General features: G+C 38.2%; 1 protein-coding gene across 1 annotated transcript; it reads left to right on the forward strand.

Annotated features, from left to right (window-relative positions):
• Positions 1 to 3,524: 3,524 nt before the first annotated feature.
• LOC121980659 (GEM-like protein 1) lies at positions 3,525 to 18,259 on the forward strand. The gene is made up of 4 exons (XM_042532798.1): positions 3,525 to 3,806; positions 3,964 to 4,065; positions 8,110 to 8,381; positions 17,907 to 18,259. The coding sequence occupies exons 1-4, from the start codon at positions 3,611 to 3,613 to the stop codon at positions 18,081 to 18,083; spliced, it is 747 nt and encodes a 248-aa protein (XP_042388732.1). The 5' UTR covers positions 3,525 to 3,610; the 3' UTR covers positions 18,084 to 18,259.
• The last annotated feature ends 136 nt before the right edge of the window (positions 18,260 to 18,395 follow it).

The raw sequence follows: 18,395 nt of genomic DNA on the forward strand, positions 1-18,395 counted from the left end.
AGAGAAGGGTCACTACCACACCAAATGCCCCAAAAAGGGAGAGTTCAAGAAGTTGGAGCATCTAAAGAAATGGGAGAAGAAGAAGAAGAGCTCAAATCAAGGGGGAGCTTCAAGGGTAAGGGAGGTATACCCTAATTTGAAGTGTAATTCAAATTCAAATTCTTATCTTCCCATGCATGCTAGGAGAAATAATGATTATCATTATGTAGCAATGAAAAATTTTGGATTTAGATATTATGATAGGAGTAGGGTAAATGTGGATCATAACCCTAGGAAATCTATGCATGATAAATTTAGAAATGATAGACCTAAGGAGACCCAAGGCATTAATCCCAAGAAGGGGAGACACATGCCTAGAAAGGGTAGGTCTAGGAATGTCCATGGTGGACATGTTGACTCTAGGGTTAGGAACCTAGAGAGGGAGAATCAAGCTTTGAAGTTAAAGCTTGATAATTTGGAGAAATTCCTTAAGAGATTCACTATTGGATCTAAGGGATTAAATATGGTGTTGGGTAGTCAAAGACCCAACAATGATAGATCGGGCTTGGGATACCGATCTAGTCCCTCCAAGGTTAAAAGAAGACCATGTGCTAGGGTGGCACATGATAAGTGCAAGGGAGAGTCATCCAAGGCCAATAAAAAGAAATATGCTAGGGTTGCATATGATTATGGCAAGGATGATATGTCCAAGGTCAAGAAGATAAGGAGATCTTCTAAGGGACATCATTGTGGTTTGGTCACAATAGATGAGTCACCTAGGGAGGTGACTAAGGTAAAGAGCTCTAGGGGGAGCTCCAAGAGTCAATTTGGGACCCATGGCCAATGGATCTCAGGTGGGTTCTACTTGGGGGTCTAGAGGAGCCATGGAGTGTGCCAAATGGTTTGGAGACGGACTTGAGTCTCAAACCTAGGGTTTTGGCATAATTGGGTTATATTTCATGCTTGAGAATATGACATTGGGGTCATATAGCATGATAATTGGTTTTAGATGTATAGATGTCATATAAACCAATGCTAGGGATGCATTGTGGGTTAGTATGGGCAAATACATCAAGAGGAAGCCAAAACTAGGACTTTAGGTCAAGGTTCAATTGAACTTTTTAGCTAGTTTTGAGTTTTGTGTCAATCTTGGGATTGGTGATAGATACATTTTTGAATGTATTTTTCCCAAGTAGAAATGGGTAAAACAGACCTCTCCACAAAATTTGGGAATTTTTGGAGGTCTGTGGAATTTCTGGTGCATTTCTGAAATTGGGTCAGAAATGCTGAAAAAGGCTGAAAAACTGTGCCAGTCGACTGCAACTTTTAGCAGTCGACTGCACCAGTCGACTGCTAAAAGTTGCAGTCGACTGGCTGGAAACAGAAGCATTCTGTTCGCTCGACCAGTAGCGATCAGTCGACTGGTACTTCTTGCAGTCGACTGATATCAGTCTGAAATTGTCTTCAGCACTGAATTTTGACCAAGTCAACTCATACAAGTGTATGAAATCCATGGGGGATTAATATATGAGTTTAGGTCAATTTGAATGATAAGTTTTCAACAATTGGGATATTGTTGGAGAACTTTTTGGATGTTAGGCAAAGGGGGAGAAGTAAGGTTTAGTTAGGAAAACCTGAAAGTACCTTTGTGAAGGGGGAACCTTGGGATAGGTTCTTAAAAAGCCTGTTGTAAAATTCCTAACTCAATGGGGAGCTTAGGTGTAGGGGGAGCCTTGTGATAGGTTCAAATGCATTGATTTTCATTCGGCGGTTGCCAAGTGTGTAGCCTTGGCAACGTAAGACCATTCGGCGGTTGCCAAGTGTGTAGCCTTGGCAACGTAAGTCCATTTGGCGTTGTAAGTCCAAGTGTGTAGCCTTGGCATCGTAAGTCCATTCGGCGGTTGCCAAGTGTGTAGCCTTGGCAACGTAAGTCCATTCGGCGGTGTAAGTCCAAGTGTGTAGCCTTGGCAACGTAAGTCCATTTGTTTTAGCATGTTTATTTGCTATATGTTTTCCCTAACTTAAACGTATTGCCAAACACCAAAAAGGGGGAGATTGTTGGAGCAATCCCAATGGTCCGCGGGACCATGTGTTTTGGTGTTTGGGCAAAGGGTTTAAGTTAGGTTCACTTGTATTTGATATATGTATTTGAGTTGTGCGGGTTTGCGGGATACACATATGACTCGGGTTGATGGCTTGGTCCGGTGAAGGATGGAGCATCAGAGGGACCGTGGACAAGGCGGCGAGGACAAGGGCCGAGGAAGCGACTTGAGGCATGCGAAGGATGGCATTGGTGCAGAGCCGGGCTTGAATGCATCAGGGACGAGCCAAAGGAAGTAGGCTTGAAGGCAAAGGTCAAAGCTGAAGGAAGAATCAAGTGAGTCATAAGGGTGAGGTCCAGTGCACGAGAGATTGTACTCGGAGTAAAATCCTAGTTTTTAGGGTTTCTTGTGGCGATCTTGTAGCGATCTTGTGGCGCCATCAGATCATTGCATGTTTTAGCGATCGGTGCGATCGATCGGGCGTGAAGAATGTGTGGAATCGAGTTGGGATGTAATTGAATTTCCACGGAGGCGATCGGCATGTTTTAGCGATCGGTAGGCGGGTTTTCTAACTGGCCTATAAAACCAAAGCTTGGGAGCTTGGTTTGAGTTGACGAAATAGAGGTGGTTAATCTCTATTAGTAGTCTACTTGTGCCTAGCGTCAAAAGAGCTCTTGTGAGGGTTGTGGTGAGGTTTCTCCACCCACAAGGAGGTTTGAGCTAGCCGGAAGTTTTCCGGGGAGTAATCCACCGAAGGATCGGGATCGTCCACCTTACGGACACGCCGTGGAGTAGGAGCTTTATCTCCGAACCACGTAAATGATCGTGTAGCTTGGTTTGAATTCTTTCCTTTAGTATTTAGCTTTCTACTTGTTTTGTTTGCATTTCCGCTTGCGCACTAACGTTGTAGAAAGAAGCGAGTATTTGGGGGCGCCGCCTATCCAACCCCCCTTCAAGCCGGTCGTCCGATCCCCAACAGAAAATTCTATGACATTCTTAATATATTTTAAATAAATATAATCTAATTGTAGTAGAAACTAGTATATAACTTCTATATAGTAAGTACTTACTAACTTCTATACCTTATAGAAATTAATCAGGAATTTCTATAATAATGTTAAATTTAAGAGTATTTAAGATAAAATTATGAGAGGTACATCATTTAATTTTTTTTTTTTTTTTTTGAAAAATGGGCATTAATTTGGGATGCCCTCCACACTCCGTTATGAATTCATGCCGTTTTAAATATGCGGCAGCCAGATACGCGTCTTCTTCGGTCTAAATTACTTCATCGCTGGCGACACCCCGTCCGAAAATAAGTAACGATGATAATTATAAATCTAAACCAATGTACGTTTCGATGCTACAATTATAAATCTAAACCGTAGAAATATATATCAGCGACCCATCTGTGAACCTGTCCCTTTCACATTTGACGGCTGAGATGTGAAATTTGGAAAATTGAACGATAATGATAAAGCTTGTAAGATATAAACTTCACGTATAGCTTGATTAGGATGGCCAAGACGGAAGCAGACACACCTTAAACCGGTGCGGAGGCGGCGACGAGCTGAAGTGCTTCAGCCGATATGGATTCCTCCGCCGATCACAGCGATCATAAGAGATCCGAAGGCGATCAATCTACCGACTACGCTCCCTACCCCACGTTAACTGCCGAGGACGTTGCGCCCCCTCCGCCGCCCTCCGTTGCCTCCGGCCATCGCCATGCCGCCTCCATGCCGGCGAATTATAATCCCTATGTCACCTCTTCTCCCGCTAGCAAGAGTATGCGTACCTTTGATCTCCTTGCACGAGCCTCTGTTTTTTTTTTTTTTTTTTTTGGGTTCCCCTTTGTCTGCTTTTTCCTTGCTTTATTCACGCTGTTTAACTTCTTCAGGGCTGGTTTTAAATGATAAAATTTTGTTTCTTGGGAGATGAATAGGTACGGCTGATACGGTGCGGGAAGCTCTAGGGAAATTGGGGAAGAAGGTCAGCGAAGCAGCGAAGAAGACAGAGGGACTCGCCGGGGATGTTTGGCAGCACTGTGAGTGCATTATCTATCTTGATTGTGTATAAAAGATGCGTTTTTATGGTTTTTTTTTTGTGCACTTCTTCTGCCTTTGATTTTTGCTACTTGAGGTTGTAGCGAAGATTCGATCTGAGTTTTGCAACAAAAAAATTAATTTTTTTTGGGTTAAAAGGAGGCCTATAAAGGCATTTGTATGCAAACTTCTACTGGATAGAATTGAGTCCTTGGGTTATTAGATTAAATTCAAGGTTGGTTTATAAATTAAGGATTGCTAATGTAGTTTTTTTTAACGGCACTTATTAGAGTTAATCAAAAGGTTGTTTATTTTGTATGAGTAAACATAGTGTGGTTATACAGATGTGTTCAAGACTAAGGCAGGATTCACAAATTGTCAAGCCTTATATTTATTCTGAACAGCATGTTAGCAACGGGAATATGCGGTTCTGAATAAAAATAAGATGGAATTGGAATTTACTTGTTTAATAAAGTTTTTCTTATTGTTTCAAATTTAGCAAGATGTAGTTGACTCAAATCTTTTCCAATGACAACTAGTGGTATCTCTCGAGATGCCTCTAACCCCTACTTTGTCATCAGAGTCAGTTCATCTTTTAGTTGTAGTATCACTAATAGAGTTGTAAATAAGTCAAGCTAAGCCAAGCTTTGAAGTGTTCAAGCTTATTTGATAAGGTAACCAAACTAAGCCAAACATAAAATGAACGAATCATTTGAAATGATTGTTCAAGCTTGACTTGGTTTATTTTTTATGAGCTTAAGCTTGGTTTAAGCTTGGCCTGAGCTTGGTTCGTTGAGCTGTTATCGAGCTCTTAATTTAAGCTTATTTGATTGTTTGAAACTTTTACATTTTAAGCTTGTTTGGTCGGTTATTGAATTTGATAACACAAAATTATTTCTTCATTTTAAAACTTTCTTTGTTTATTTAGCATGTTGATAAAAGTTTTATTAATGAACATGGTTCACAAATATTGTTCACGAACGCGGTTCATGAAGGCTGTTTATGAATGTTGTTCACGAACATTAACGAGTTGCACATGTGTTGAAGCTTGTTTGTTTAGTTTAACGAGTTGTTCAAGCTTGTTCATTTAATTGATCTTGTGTGCATTGAACGAACATAAACAAGCTCCTACCAAGTCGAACAACAAGCTTGTTCACGACCGTTCGGTTCATTTACAGCCCTAATCACCAAGCAGTGACATAACTAGGAAATTATTCGAATGAGATCATTAATTTAATGATGACCGGGTTTAATGGCTGCAGGGAGTGTTGCCGATGTAGAACTTGAACAAGGTGCGACTCCTAGTAAACTTCTAAGATGCATGAGTAGAAATGTATGAGCACATTGCTGCGGGAGAAATGTGAGCAGCTCATTAGTGTTTACTTTTTATAAATAGATTAAATATGTACACTCAATTAGGGGTGTTCATTATTCGGGTCAATCCATTAACCCACCCGATCCAAATAATATTCGGTTTATTTGGTTTGGTTAAATGAAATTTAGGTCGGTTGAATGAACTGACCCAAAATGTTAATTGGGTTAATGGTTTGATTTTGAATTTAACTCCCTATCCGAATAACCCGTCAGAAACCCGAATAAGGAATTAATATATATTTTTTAATTTTTTTAGTATAATCTTTGGAATGTGTAAGTTTTTTTTTAATGAAACTATTTTATCAAATTTGGAGCTTATTTATTTATAAATATAAATTATTAAGAATTTATTTATATGAAGAAGATTGAAAATTTGAAATGAAAAGAAAATTGGGTTAATTGATACCCGAACCGAATAACTCGAATTAGTTTCAGGTAATTCAATTTGATTTATAGCTAATTCGATTTGGTTCTTGGTTGAATTTAGAAAATTATAAAATCCAAATAACCCGAACCGAATAACCCAAATAATCCGAACCGAACCAAATGAACACTTCTACTCTCAATAACAAGAGGGTTTTTGGTGGAATTGTTTGAACCTCCAAAAGAATACTATATTGAGTGCACTCGGTGCGGAGCAATTCGACAATAGGTGACCATTCGAGAAGCTTCTTTCTTGGAGTCAGATTTTACTATGTGATAAAACCGTGAGACCATTAGAATGGGATGCTAGCTAAAGCAAAGAATAACTATATGTTGTCAGTACATGATGTGTTACAATTAAAATTAAGGGCAAAATTCTGATATGAATTAGTTAGGATTGGATGGTAATTAAGGATAATGATAGTCTTGAAAAGGTTATGATTTTTGAGAAAATAATTGTTATTGACTCACAATGACACAACCAGTTTGGAGAGTGAGGAAAGAAAGGCGATGGGGCAAGAGAGTGCAATCAATGATGATGTGTAAGAGATGAAAGATAAGCATTATGTTGTATCGCGATGAGATTTGGCGGAGTTGTTGACACTCTAGTGGACCAGGAACGAGTAGAGAATGGCAACAATGATGATGGATGGAGCAATTTGTTAAATATATAACATATTTTTTGAAAATCCAATATATATATATATATATATATATATAGAGAGAGAGAGAGAGAGAGAGAGAGAGAGAGAGAGAGAGGGGGGATGATATCCTACCTACCTTACGTCGCACACCACATGCACACCTAAAAAAAATTTCGGTTGGAATTTTTTTTTTTGTACTTAATACTATAACTCAACCCCTAAACTCTAAAGACAAAACCTTAATGACATACCCAAAAACTAAAAAATAAAAAAAAAAAATTGGAAAACACGTTATTGTGGATAAAGTCCGCAACATAGTAAAGTCGTGTGTGTGTGTGCATTTGCATAGATGCTTGATTTTTTGAAAAATTAAAAATATTAAGAAATGGAAAATAAAAATTGGAAAAGTGGACTTCTTTTGTAACCATACAATGCCCAAATTCATGATTTTCCCAATGGTAGATCATTGCTTGTATTTCATTTCCATAAGGCTTGAGATTCACATATATTAGCACACGTCATTAGTTTACACATTTGATTTACCACTTAAGCTTGGAAGTGGAGTTGGATAATCCCATATTTACCTCATGTTGTATGACTTCCATTGCTCTTAAAATGACGACTAGACTTTGAATAAAAAGGTTGAAGGGGATGTGATCTCAATGGTGACATAAAAAATATTTTTTTTAATGTGGAGAGAGTTACCTAACAATGATCAAAACCACAATTTTTGTCACATTGATGCACAAAATGAATATGATGGTGTAATCAATGTGCCAGAACCCAGAACTCACATCATAACAAAGTCATCTTCCATCTAACAATAATGATTTTTCTATGTTAAAAGCATTTCATTACAAAATTTCCTATTGCTGGTGTATTTCAATCTTAATAGAATGAAATAAATAGGAATTTCTCCATTGTCATCAATATAAGACGTGAACCTATATTTTTTTTACCAACCAACATCAACTTCTATACTATTATATTATCAATTATAATATTTTTATTATTTTACATGCTTTTGCATACCAATTATTTTGAATAAAATAGATTTTTAGAAAATATTTATATAATTTTTTTTATTTGGACGTGATTCCACCGATTCAAAAATGTATCAAAATGTTTCTTGTATACATGATTCTTTGCATAGAAACCATTTTGGAGAAGAAACTGAGTCTTTAGAAGAGGTCAACTCCAATTATGATTCGATAATCATATGCATGATCCTTCACCTAAGAAACATCTTAGTTCGTTTCTTATTCCCATCTTTGCGACCTTCTTGTGGGTATGTGTCATATGATGATAGTGGGTCGAAGTAGGCTTGGTATGAATTGATGCTTTGACTTAATTTATAGCTTCCTGATATGATAAGATCAAAGTACACAAATCTTAAATTATTTTTGTATATGACTTCTTAGAGTTCCCATCATTCATATCCTTTATGCATAGTTGAAATATGAGTTAGTAACATTTTTCTGCATTTACTTTGCCTATTTCTTTTCTCTGTATTTCTGTTTTTTTCTGTTGCCTAGATGGTTTGTGGAGTAGCCTTTATTAGATCATGTTTGAACAATAATGATGCATTTGTTTTTCTTATTTCAGTGAAGACAGGCCCTAGTGTTGCTGATGCAGCTATGGGAAGGATTGGTCAGATATCCAAAGTCATAGCTGAAGGAGGTTATGAAAAAGTTTTCCAACAATCTTTTGAAATTCTTCCAGAAGAAAAACTGAAGACTACATATGCTTGCTACTTGTCGACATCAGCTGGCCCTGTCATGGGAGTTCTATATCTCTCAACTGCTAAACTTGCATTCTGTAGTGACAATCCGCTCTCATATAAAGTTGGAGATAAAACTGAATGGAGCTATTATAAGGTACCTTGATCTTCTTCATAGATCCAGAAGGCAGAATCTTAGTTTTTCTTTCCATGGAAATAACAATATTGTTCCTTTATTTTAATCAACCAATTTCATTAATCAGTCAATTTTACTTTCATGTTGATGTGGTGATAAAGGAGGACCCATTAAGTGCGGGTCAAACAACGAACATAGCAGCCAACATGGAGGTCAAAGTCAAGGAAGTCAACGGCAAAGGGATAGATGCTGAGGAGCCAAGCGGATCTCTCCAGCAGTGGCCGATCGGGCATGTATTGCTCGATCGACAAAGAGCCGATCCAAGCGAAGCGCTTGTTCAACCAAGACCATCAGACGGTCGTCACAAAGCAGAGGAGTGTGCGTATGACCGAAGTGTTATCGGGCGGAAACAAACTATCGAGACTTGTCTCCACGCGGAAAAGCAACCAAGTCCGGCCGAGCGGAGGAATACTTAGCCGAGCGGTTATCTCGCTCGGCCGATTGACGTATCCTTCGGGGAGAGAGCGTCGTTGACACAAAACTGTAAGGAACTAGGGCACTAAACACACGGAAGCGCAGCGGAAAACATCTAGTTCCTCCAAAAGATCTATGCGAAAGGAAATCATATACTAAGTCTTACACGAGAGGATTATACCTTTGATGTGTGACCTTCGCAATCCCGGCGCAACCTTTCTTTGGATGTAGATCTCAGCGCGATCAAGTGTCCGCGCCTCTACGGTATCCACACGAACATGTTTTGTTCGTATCACGAACTCTCGATCTGGAGAAGAACCAACTTCGTGGTGCTAGCCATATAAGGTGATTCGGCCATGAGGAAGGATCGACCAAGAGGAAGAAGAAGAAGAAGACAAAAAATGAACTTTCTTACAATCAATGGTTAAAATTCCTCCTTTTGTACTTTAATGGAATACCAAAAGTCCATTTGGCTCTTGATCTCCCTTTTGCCTCTTGATTTTCTTCATGAATTGACTCTTAGTCATCTTTCATGAACAATCTTTTGGTCAAGTTAAAATTGACCTTTCCTCTTCCCCTTTTGGTCAAGTCAAACTTGACCTTTCCTCTTCCTTGGTGAATTCAAGTTCACCCAATGAGTCTAACTCATTGAACCTTATCAAACCCAATTGACTCCATGGACATCAATCCAAATTGACTCCATGAATCTAATTCAAATTAGACACAATCCAGTAATTGGATCCAATTGAGTCTAACTCAATGAGTCTAATTCGGATTTAACTTCTTTTTGTTTTCCTCTTAATAGGTTGGATTATTATATTGGATTAACCATTAACCCAATAACCCAATAAGCCTAATCATCTCATAATTGGCTCTTATGGTTATTACTAACAATCTCCCACTAGCACTAGTGCCAATCATTACAAAGATGACACCAACACTTTAGATTAATCCATTAATCTTAAGATCTTTAGTATTTTAGTCAAACTAAAATATCCATCTCCAAACCAACATGTTTTTTGTGTGTGACCCAATAGGCTCTCGTAACGTTGGCAATGTATCCAAATCAACATTTTCGATACATAAACAATGAGTGACATCTAGCAATGTATCATTGCTACCCAAGTGACGAGAAAGTCAAGATCCGACCTAACCTGTTCGTGGCTATTATCTTGTATGACTCAGTTCCTCTATCCTTGATATCTAGATTGATCAATGAGACATAGACCGTGTCATCCTCTTATCAATCTTTGTGTTTCTTGATCTCCAAGTAGACACACTCAAAACAAATAAACTCAATATCTTATATTGACTCATTTGAGCATGGTCATGCAATCTTGTGTCCTACTAATCAAGGGGCCTACAGATATCGCTTCCGTCATATGGAAGGGATAGATCCCTATCTACATCACTCACATCCCTCTGCATAACTCATTGCATACCCAGTGATCGACTTTATAGTCCACCATGTTACAGGTGATGTTTGACAATACCAAAGTACACAACTCCTTATGTAGGGAACTGTAGTGACTTCAGGTCTAAGGACTCTTTATACTCACATGAGAATGTTTATAATACTCATATAACGATCCATGAAACATTCTCATGGTGGGTCAATTCAGTACATATTCTCTAATATATATCCATGTGTCAACTTGATATCTTATATCTATAACTTGTGAGATTAAGTCATCCGCTGACCTACATGCTTGTCTCAGCGTATTAATATTGTCCTTGTATATTAATGCTTAATTAGGAATAATTAAGAGTAACATTCTATATATCTACAACATCCCACTATCAATTCAGCCAATTGATATGTTGTAGGCTAGAACCTACTACCTTAGGACATTATTATATTTATTCATTCGACATTGAACTGAAATAAATATAATAACCATAACCTTTGTCCTTTAATGAAATAACGAAATATGATACAAAATGTCCTAAGTCAATTAACTATTGATTGCCTCTTAGGGCTTACACTAACATTCTCCTTATGCCACTAGTGTCAATTACTAAAATATCTAATATCCATTGACCTAGTGTGTTCATCATGTTTCCTCGGTGTCAAAGGCTTGGTCAAAGGATCCGTAATGTTAGCATTGTTTAGTTCTCTACATATCCTTACATCTCATATATCGATGATCCCTCGAATGAGATGGAATTGTTGTAGTCTCCAATACCCAGGACTACCATTTAAGTAAAATATATATCCTAACTGTGATCTAGAATCGTTCTTGTCAATTTGGAAGCTTGCACCACTGTAATTCTTTACAACAACTGTTGTAACCCTTTACAGCAAGCTCTTTATCGCCTCTAAAGATCAACAAATAATCTTGAGTTCTTCTCAAATACTTAAGAATATTCTTGACTGCTGTCCAGTGACTTTCAACTGTATCTGACTAGTATCTGCTCATCATGCTTAACGCATACAAGACATCTAAGCGAGTACAAAGCATGACGTACATGATAGACCCTATAGCAGATGCATAAGGAATCTGATCCATGTGGTCCCTGTTTCTTTAGAAGAGGGGCATTGAGTCTTTGAAAGACTCGCATCATGTGACATTGGTAGGAATCCCTTCTTGGAATCCTGCATGACAAAATGTTTAAGTACCTTGTTAATATATATACTCTGACTTAGACCAAACAATCTCTTAGATCTATCTCTATAGATCTTGATGCCTAAAATGTAGGCTGCTTCACCTAAGTCCTTTATTGAGAAATAATTCCTAAGCCAAGTCTTCACTAACTGAAGAGTAGAGATATCATTTCCAATGAGAAGTATGTCATCTACATACAATATGAGAAAGATGACTGTGCTCCCACTAACCTTCTTGTAGACACAAGTTTCATTTTCATTCTTAATGAAACCAAATGTTTTGATCGCATAATCAAATTGAAGATTCCAGCTTCTAGAAGCTTGCTTTAATCCATAAATGGATCTTTGCAACTTACAAACCTTTCCAGCATGCTTTGGATCTACAAAACCCTCAGGTTGTGTCATATACACATCCTCGAGTAGATTTCTGTTAAGAAATGCAGTTTTGACATCCATCTGCTAGATCTCATAATCATAGTAAGCAACAATAGCAAGCATGATCCGAATGGATTTTAGCATCGCAACTGGTGAAAAGGTTTCATCATAGTCTATACCATGAATCTGCTTGAATCCTTTAGCCACCAATCTACCTTTATAGGTATGCACATGCCCATCCATGTCAGTCTTCACCTTGAAGACCTATTTACACCCAATGGGTTTGATCCCTTCAGGTGGATTAACCAAAGTCCATACTTGGTTAGTGTACATGAATTCCATTTTGGATCTCATGGCCTCTAGTCATTTCTCAGAATCTGGGCCCTGTGTAGCTTCCTGATAAGATGTAGGCTCGTTAAGACCAACTAGCACTACATCACCATTATCAGACAAGAGAAAAGAATATCTCTCAGGTTGACGACGGGTCCTATCAGATCTGTGTAGAGCTTGTGCTACTTGAACAGGTTGTTGCTCCACAACTTCTTGTGGTGTAACAACATCATGATCCACAACATCTTGTGGTTCTTGTTCAGTTTCCATCAAGGTGTCAGTGTTAGTTTATGCATCTTGAATTTCTTCAAGATCGACTTTACTCCCACTAGTTTTTCTAGAAAGACACCAGTTCTGACAACAAACACCTTACCTTGTGTGGGATTATAAAAGTAGTATCCATTTGTTTCCTTGGGATATCCTACAAAATAACACTTGTCTGATTTGGGTCCTAGTTTATCTAAGACTTGTTGTCGAACGTATGCCTCACAACCCCAAATCTTCATGAAAGACATCTTGGGACTCTTCCCGGTCCATATTGTATATGGTGTCTTTATGACAGCCTTAGATGGAATGCGGTTAAGTGTGAAAGCGGTCGTCTCTAGAGCATGTCCTTAAAAGAAAGTAGGAAGATCTGTATGACTCATCATCGATCGTACCATATCTAATAAAGTACGATTTCTCCTTTCTGATACACTATTCCATTGTGGTGTTCTAGATGGAGTGAGTTGAGATATGATCCCACGCTCAAGGAGATGATCATGAAACTCTTGACTAAGGTAGTCCCCACCTCGATCTGATCGAAACATCTTAATACTCTTATCAAGTTGGTTTTGTATTTCATTTTTGAATTCTTTGAACTTTTTCAAAAGATTCTGACTTGTGTCTCATCAGATACACGTAGCTGTACCTACTGAAATCATCAGTAAAAGTAATGAAGTAATAGTAGTCTCCTCTAGCTGCTATTCTAAAAGGGCTATATACGTCTGTATGTATAAGTCCTAACAAGTCATTTGCTCTTTTGCTATGTCCACTAAATGAAGTCTTTGTCATCTTGCCTTGAAAACAAGATTCACATGCCTCATATGATTCAAAATCAAATGAGTCCAAAAGTCCATCCTTAAGGAGTTGGGATATGCAACTTTCATTTATGTGACCCAAGTGATAACGCTAGAGATATGTTTGGTATTTATGTTATAGATTGAGTTATAAAAGTCTTGAACACAGAGTCCATTCACAAGATATGCACTACAATAGAACATTTCATTGAAATAAACGGAACAACATTTGTCCTTTATTACAAATGAAAAACCTTTCTTGTCTAAACAAGAAAGAGATATAATGTTCTTAGTTAAAGCAGACACATAACAACACTCTTCAAGTTCTAAAATAAATCCAGTGGACAAAGATAAGGAATATGTTCTAGTAACAACTCTTGCGCCATTGTCTACTCGTAGGTCAACTTGTCCTTTGTCAATAATCTACTATTTCTCAGCCTCTACACATTAGTACAAATGTGAGATGCACATTCGATATCTAATACCCATGAAGAAGAAATAAATAGATTGACTTCTATAACATATATATCTGAGGCAGAAGTCTTACTTCTCTTCCTTTTCAGTTCCTCTAGATACACCTTGCAGTTCCTCTTCCAATGTCCGGTCTCACCACAGTGGAAGTATGTTCCTTCCTTAACAACTCCATCTTTGGGTTTCAATGCATGAGTCTTGCCCTTGTCTTTGGCTTGGGTTCTACCCTTACTTTTGAGCTTCCATTTGCCTTTGCCCTTTTGCATCATCAAAATGATACTAGGCTTTGCCTTCTTAAGGTTGAGTTCAACAGTTCTCAACATGCTTAACATCTAAGGCAATGGTTTGCCAATTTCATTCATATTGTAGTTCATGACAAACTGACTGTAACTCTCAGGCAAGGACTACAGAATAAGGTCAGTGACCAATTCTTGGCCTAGTGGGAATCTCAACCTTTGTAGATTCTCCACATACTCGATTATTTTGAGCACATAAGGCTCTACAGGACTCCTTGCATTCTACACTGAAACAGTGCATTAGAGATCTCAAATCTCTCATGTCTTGCTTGTCCTTGATATAGTTGTCTAAGATGTTCAACCATATCATAAGCATCCATGTTCTCACGTTGCTTCTGAAGCTTAGAGTTTATGGTGGCGAGCATAAGACATGATACATCTAATGCATCATCTTGATGCTTCTTATAAGTATCCCTATCAGCTCTAGTGGCAATAGTGGGGGGTGCTTCAAAAATGGGTTGCTCTAGGACGTACAGTTTTCTTTCTTGCTTGAGAACTATTCTCAAGTTTCTGTACCAGTTCAGGAAGTTAGCTCCGTTGAGCTTGTCCTTATTAAGGACAGATTACAGAGAGAGTGTATTCAACGTACTAGACGACATGGTGATCTACAACATCAAAATGTAGAAAAAGTATCATACTCAGATCATTTAATTAGGACTTTAATTAAATGATTCTCCCATTGAATTCTAAAGCTTGATAGAAGCAAGTCTCTATTAGCTCTAAATCCAACCGCGATGACATTCATGTGGGACAATATCCATATTATACCTCATCTTGAGTTAGCTTTGGCTAATCGGACTTGTATAAATTAGGTAAGCAATGTGTACCATTTGGACAAAATCCATATTATACCTCATATTGAGTTAGTTTTGGCTAATCGCCTAAGACTTAGTACAACTTAGGTAGACAATGTTTACCAATTACATTCTATGTAACTCTTGTATCTTTAGGTGAACAAGACTATTTGTTTGTTTGTCCATCTTATGAAATCCATATTATAATTCATCTTGAGTTAGCTTTGGCTAATCGCCCAAGACTAGTATAATTTGAATTACATCGTATGGGTTATGCCTCTAAGTTCTTAATCCAATTGAGGTAACTTAGTTAAGTCACAACTAAAATCCAATAGTTGGACATCACAATTGTTCTATTGCACTCTACCAAGATAAAACGAGTCACTTTGCTTTGGCAAATCTGACTACAAATGATCGAGGTAGTAGTGAGTACCAAACTTTGGTAGACATATAGTAAAAGGACCTAATTATGGTGCAAAATGAAACGTGACATGGTTATAACCCCTTAATCTACGATCCTCTCAAGCCAATGAGAAGATCGAAAAGTCAACCTAGGGCTAAGCATCTTCTCCAAGTGTCTCCTTGGTCATCGTGTGTTGTTGTCCTTCTTCCTTTTTCTCACCGTCGTCTAGTAGACTAATTATTCTCTAATTTGTATATTACAAAATCTAAAGAAACCTTGAGTTACATTCGAGGGTAGTCTAAATTTACAACAAGAGTGATAAAAGATGAAGGCACGATATGCAGGCCGTATTATGAATTACAACATACACACATATCTAATCACATTGGAGATAAAGGTCATAACCATGCACCATATCATATAACATTCACAATATTTCTATGATATAAAATTTACTATGATTTCTACAAAGACTTATGAGTCGCAACGCCACGGTAGTCCTGCTAGTCCGTTAGCGGGCGAGGGTCAAGAGGGCAGCGCCCCTTTCAGGGGCAATACCCCCAAAGTAAAATTATTTTGTATACTCATTTTATGAGTTGCTGCCATACCCGAGACCCTAAGCCCTAAAACCGACTTTGTTTTGTTCCCAACAAGACACCATTGGCCGAGACCTTGCTGGTCACAGTACCAACTATGTTTCATTCCCAACAAAACAATTTTGACCGAGACTCATAATCTGGCCGAGATTCTCAATTATGACCGAAACTCATAATATGACCGAAACTCATAATTTGTAGATCATAGTAAACCTATCATGCAGTTTTATATCATATATAAAATTCTAACAACTTGTAATATCCCTTCGCAAGTGACTCTGATACCACTGTAAGGAACTAGGGCGCTAAACACGTGAAAGCGCAGCGGAAAACATCTAGTTCCTCCAGAAGATCCATGCGAAAGGAAACCATATACTAAGTCTTACATGAGAAGATTATACTTTTGATGCGTGTCATTTGCAATCCCGACAGCAACCTTTCTTTGGATGCAGATCTCAGCGCGATCAAGTGTCCGCGCCTCTATGGTATCCACACGAACATATTCCGTTCGTCTCACGAACTCTCGATCTGGAGAAGAACCAACTTTTTGACCACACAAGGTGATTTGGCCATGAGGAAGGATCATCCAAGAGGAAGAAGAGGAGGAAGAAGAAGAATAAAAAATGAGCTTTCTTACAATCAATGGCTAAAATTCCTCCTTTTGTACTCCCATGGAATACCAAAAGTTCATTTGGCTCTTGATCTCCCTTTTGTCTCTTGATCTTCTTCATGAATTGACTTTTAGTCATCTTTCATGAAGAGTCTTTTGGTCAAGTCAAAATTGACCTTTCCTCTTCCCTTTTGGTCAAGTCAAAATTGACCTTTCCTCTTCCTTGGTGAATTCAAGCCCACCCAATGAGTTTAACTCATTGAACCTTATCAATCCCAATTGACTCCATGGATATCAATCCAAATTGATTCCATGAATCTAATTCAAATTTGACTCAATCCAATAATTGGATCTAATTGAGTCTAACTCAATGAGTTTAATTCGGATTAAACTGCTCTTTGTTTTCCTCTTAATAGGTTGGATTATTATATTGGATTAACCATTGACCCAATAACTCAATAAGCCTAATCATCTCATAATTGGCTCTTAGGGCTATTATTAACAAAGACATGGTCAACGTACGGATCGTACGACGGAAGCTTCTACTATCTTGTCAGGAATATACATATGCCCTGTTAAGTATGATGTCAGAGATATTTTCTTGACATGTCCTTTCATAGGACAAATTGGAGAATAAGCCCATGATCAATTGGAAAACGTGTCCACGTCTCGAGAGAAGTGCGCACATTACACACCAGGGCACTATATAAAATGGGTCCATACACCGGCGGAGGTACGCATTAGTCACTATTCACGCTTGTGTCTGTTGTTGCTCCACCTTTTTCTTCTTTCTGGTGACTGACTTGAGCGTCGGAGGGCCAACGTTGGGACCCCTTCTCTGGTCCGGCACTAATGTTTCTTGTGTTGCAGAGCGGAGCGGAGTCTACATCTGGTCAACGTGACAACCACATCCCCAGCTTGTCATCTCCATGATTTTCGGACAGGATCACATGTGTTGTGAGGTCTTAGTCCAGGCCACAAAACAACCACACAAACACATGACACTAGGTTTAGACATGGCTTTGGCGGGTGAATCAGTTCAGTGGGTTGGGTTGGAAAAGCAAGAGAGCAGACTAGGCAACAAAATTAGTAGACTACTAGAATTTAAGAACTTTCGTGACTGGGAATAGCGGGCAAAATATTTCTTGGTGTGTCTGGTAATTCACTTGTATGAATTATCACGGTGATTGGAGAAGTTTTAACTGCTTAAAAATTATGTTTAGATCTTTGGGTTGGTTCATGACACAGCCATAATTCACTTGTGATCATTCACTGTGAGTCTAAGTTACCATGAATCTGTTGATTTTTTTTTTCCGAATATTTGTTGTGACAATAAAATGCTTATGAGTTGAAATTAATAATTGTTTTATAAGGAGTTTGTAGAAAGAAAGAGCATGTTTTAAGAGATCTAGATACTTCTCATTATGCATTTTGTAGCTTATTTCTTGAAATTGCTAGGGAAACCAAATACGAGTTTCACCCTGTCATTCTCAAAATGCTGAATTTTTCCCTCATTTGGAAAATACCAATACAGGTAGCAGTTCCTCTTCATCAGCTAAGATCAATTAATCCTGTTACAAGCACAGCAAATGCAGGTGAAAAATATATCCAGGTCGTGTCGATAGACAACCATGAGTTCTGGTTCATGGGCTTTGTCAACTATGACAGTGCTGTTAAAAATCTACTACAAGCAGCGCAAGGTGCCCGTTAACCAAATTTGCTGGTGTTTATGGTATTAGACTTGCTCCTTGAATGATTTTCTTGGTGCATGATTTGTATGGTTTGAATAAAAATTGTACAGGCACTCGGTTTTTTCAGTTACTCTTGCTTGATAGTATTTGTATCCATCGTCCGGGATTCCTTTTTATATTATTTTTATTTCATTCATCAGCGAGCTATAATGAAAATGATTAATCTGGGATTTAGAGAAATCGATCTCCTACAGCTTCTTGCCACACAAGGAGTCACGGTTAACCTAAAGAAGAGAAGAACGTCATTGGACAATAACAACCAACCCAAAACA

This window comes from Zingiber officinale, chromosome 1B (assembly GCF_018446385.1).
Source record: "Zingiber officinale cultivar Zhangliang chromosome 1B, Zo_v1.1, whole genome shotgun sequence".
Taxonomy (NCBI): Eukaryota; Viridiplantae; Streptophyta; class Magnoliopsida; order Zingiberales; family Zingiberaceae; genus Zingiber; species Zingiber officinale.

Coding starts and splice junctions, on each gene's coding strand:
- LOC121980659 (XM_042532798.1), top strand. CDS start 3,611: ATGGATTCCTCCGCCGATCACAGCGATCATAAGAGATCCGAAGGCGAT. Junction 4,066..8,109: donor CGGGGATGTTTGGCAGCACT/GTGAGTGCATTA, acceptor TTCTTATTTCAG/TGAAGACAGGCCCTAGTGTT. Junction 8,382..17,906: donor CTGAATGGAGCTATTATAAG/GTACCTTGATCT, acceptor ATACCAATACAG/GTAGCAGTTCCTCTTCATCA.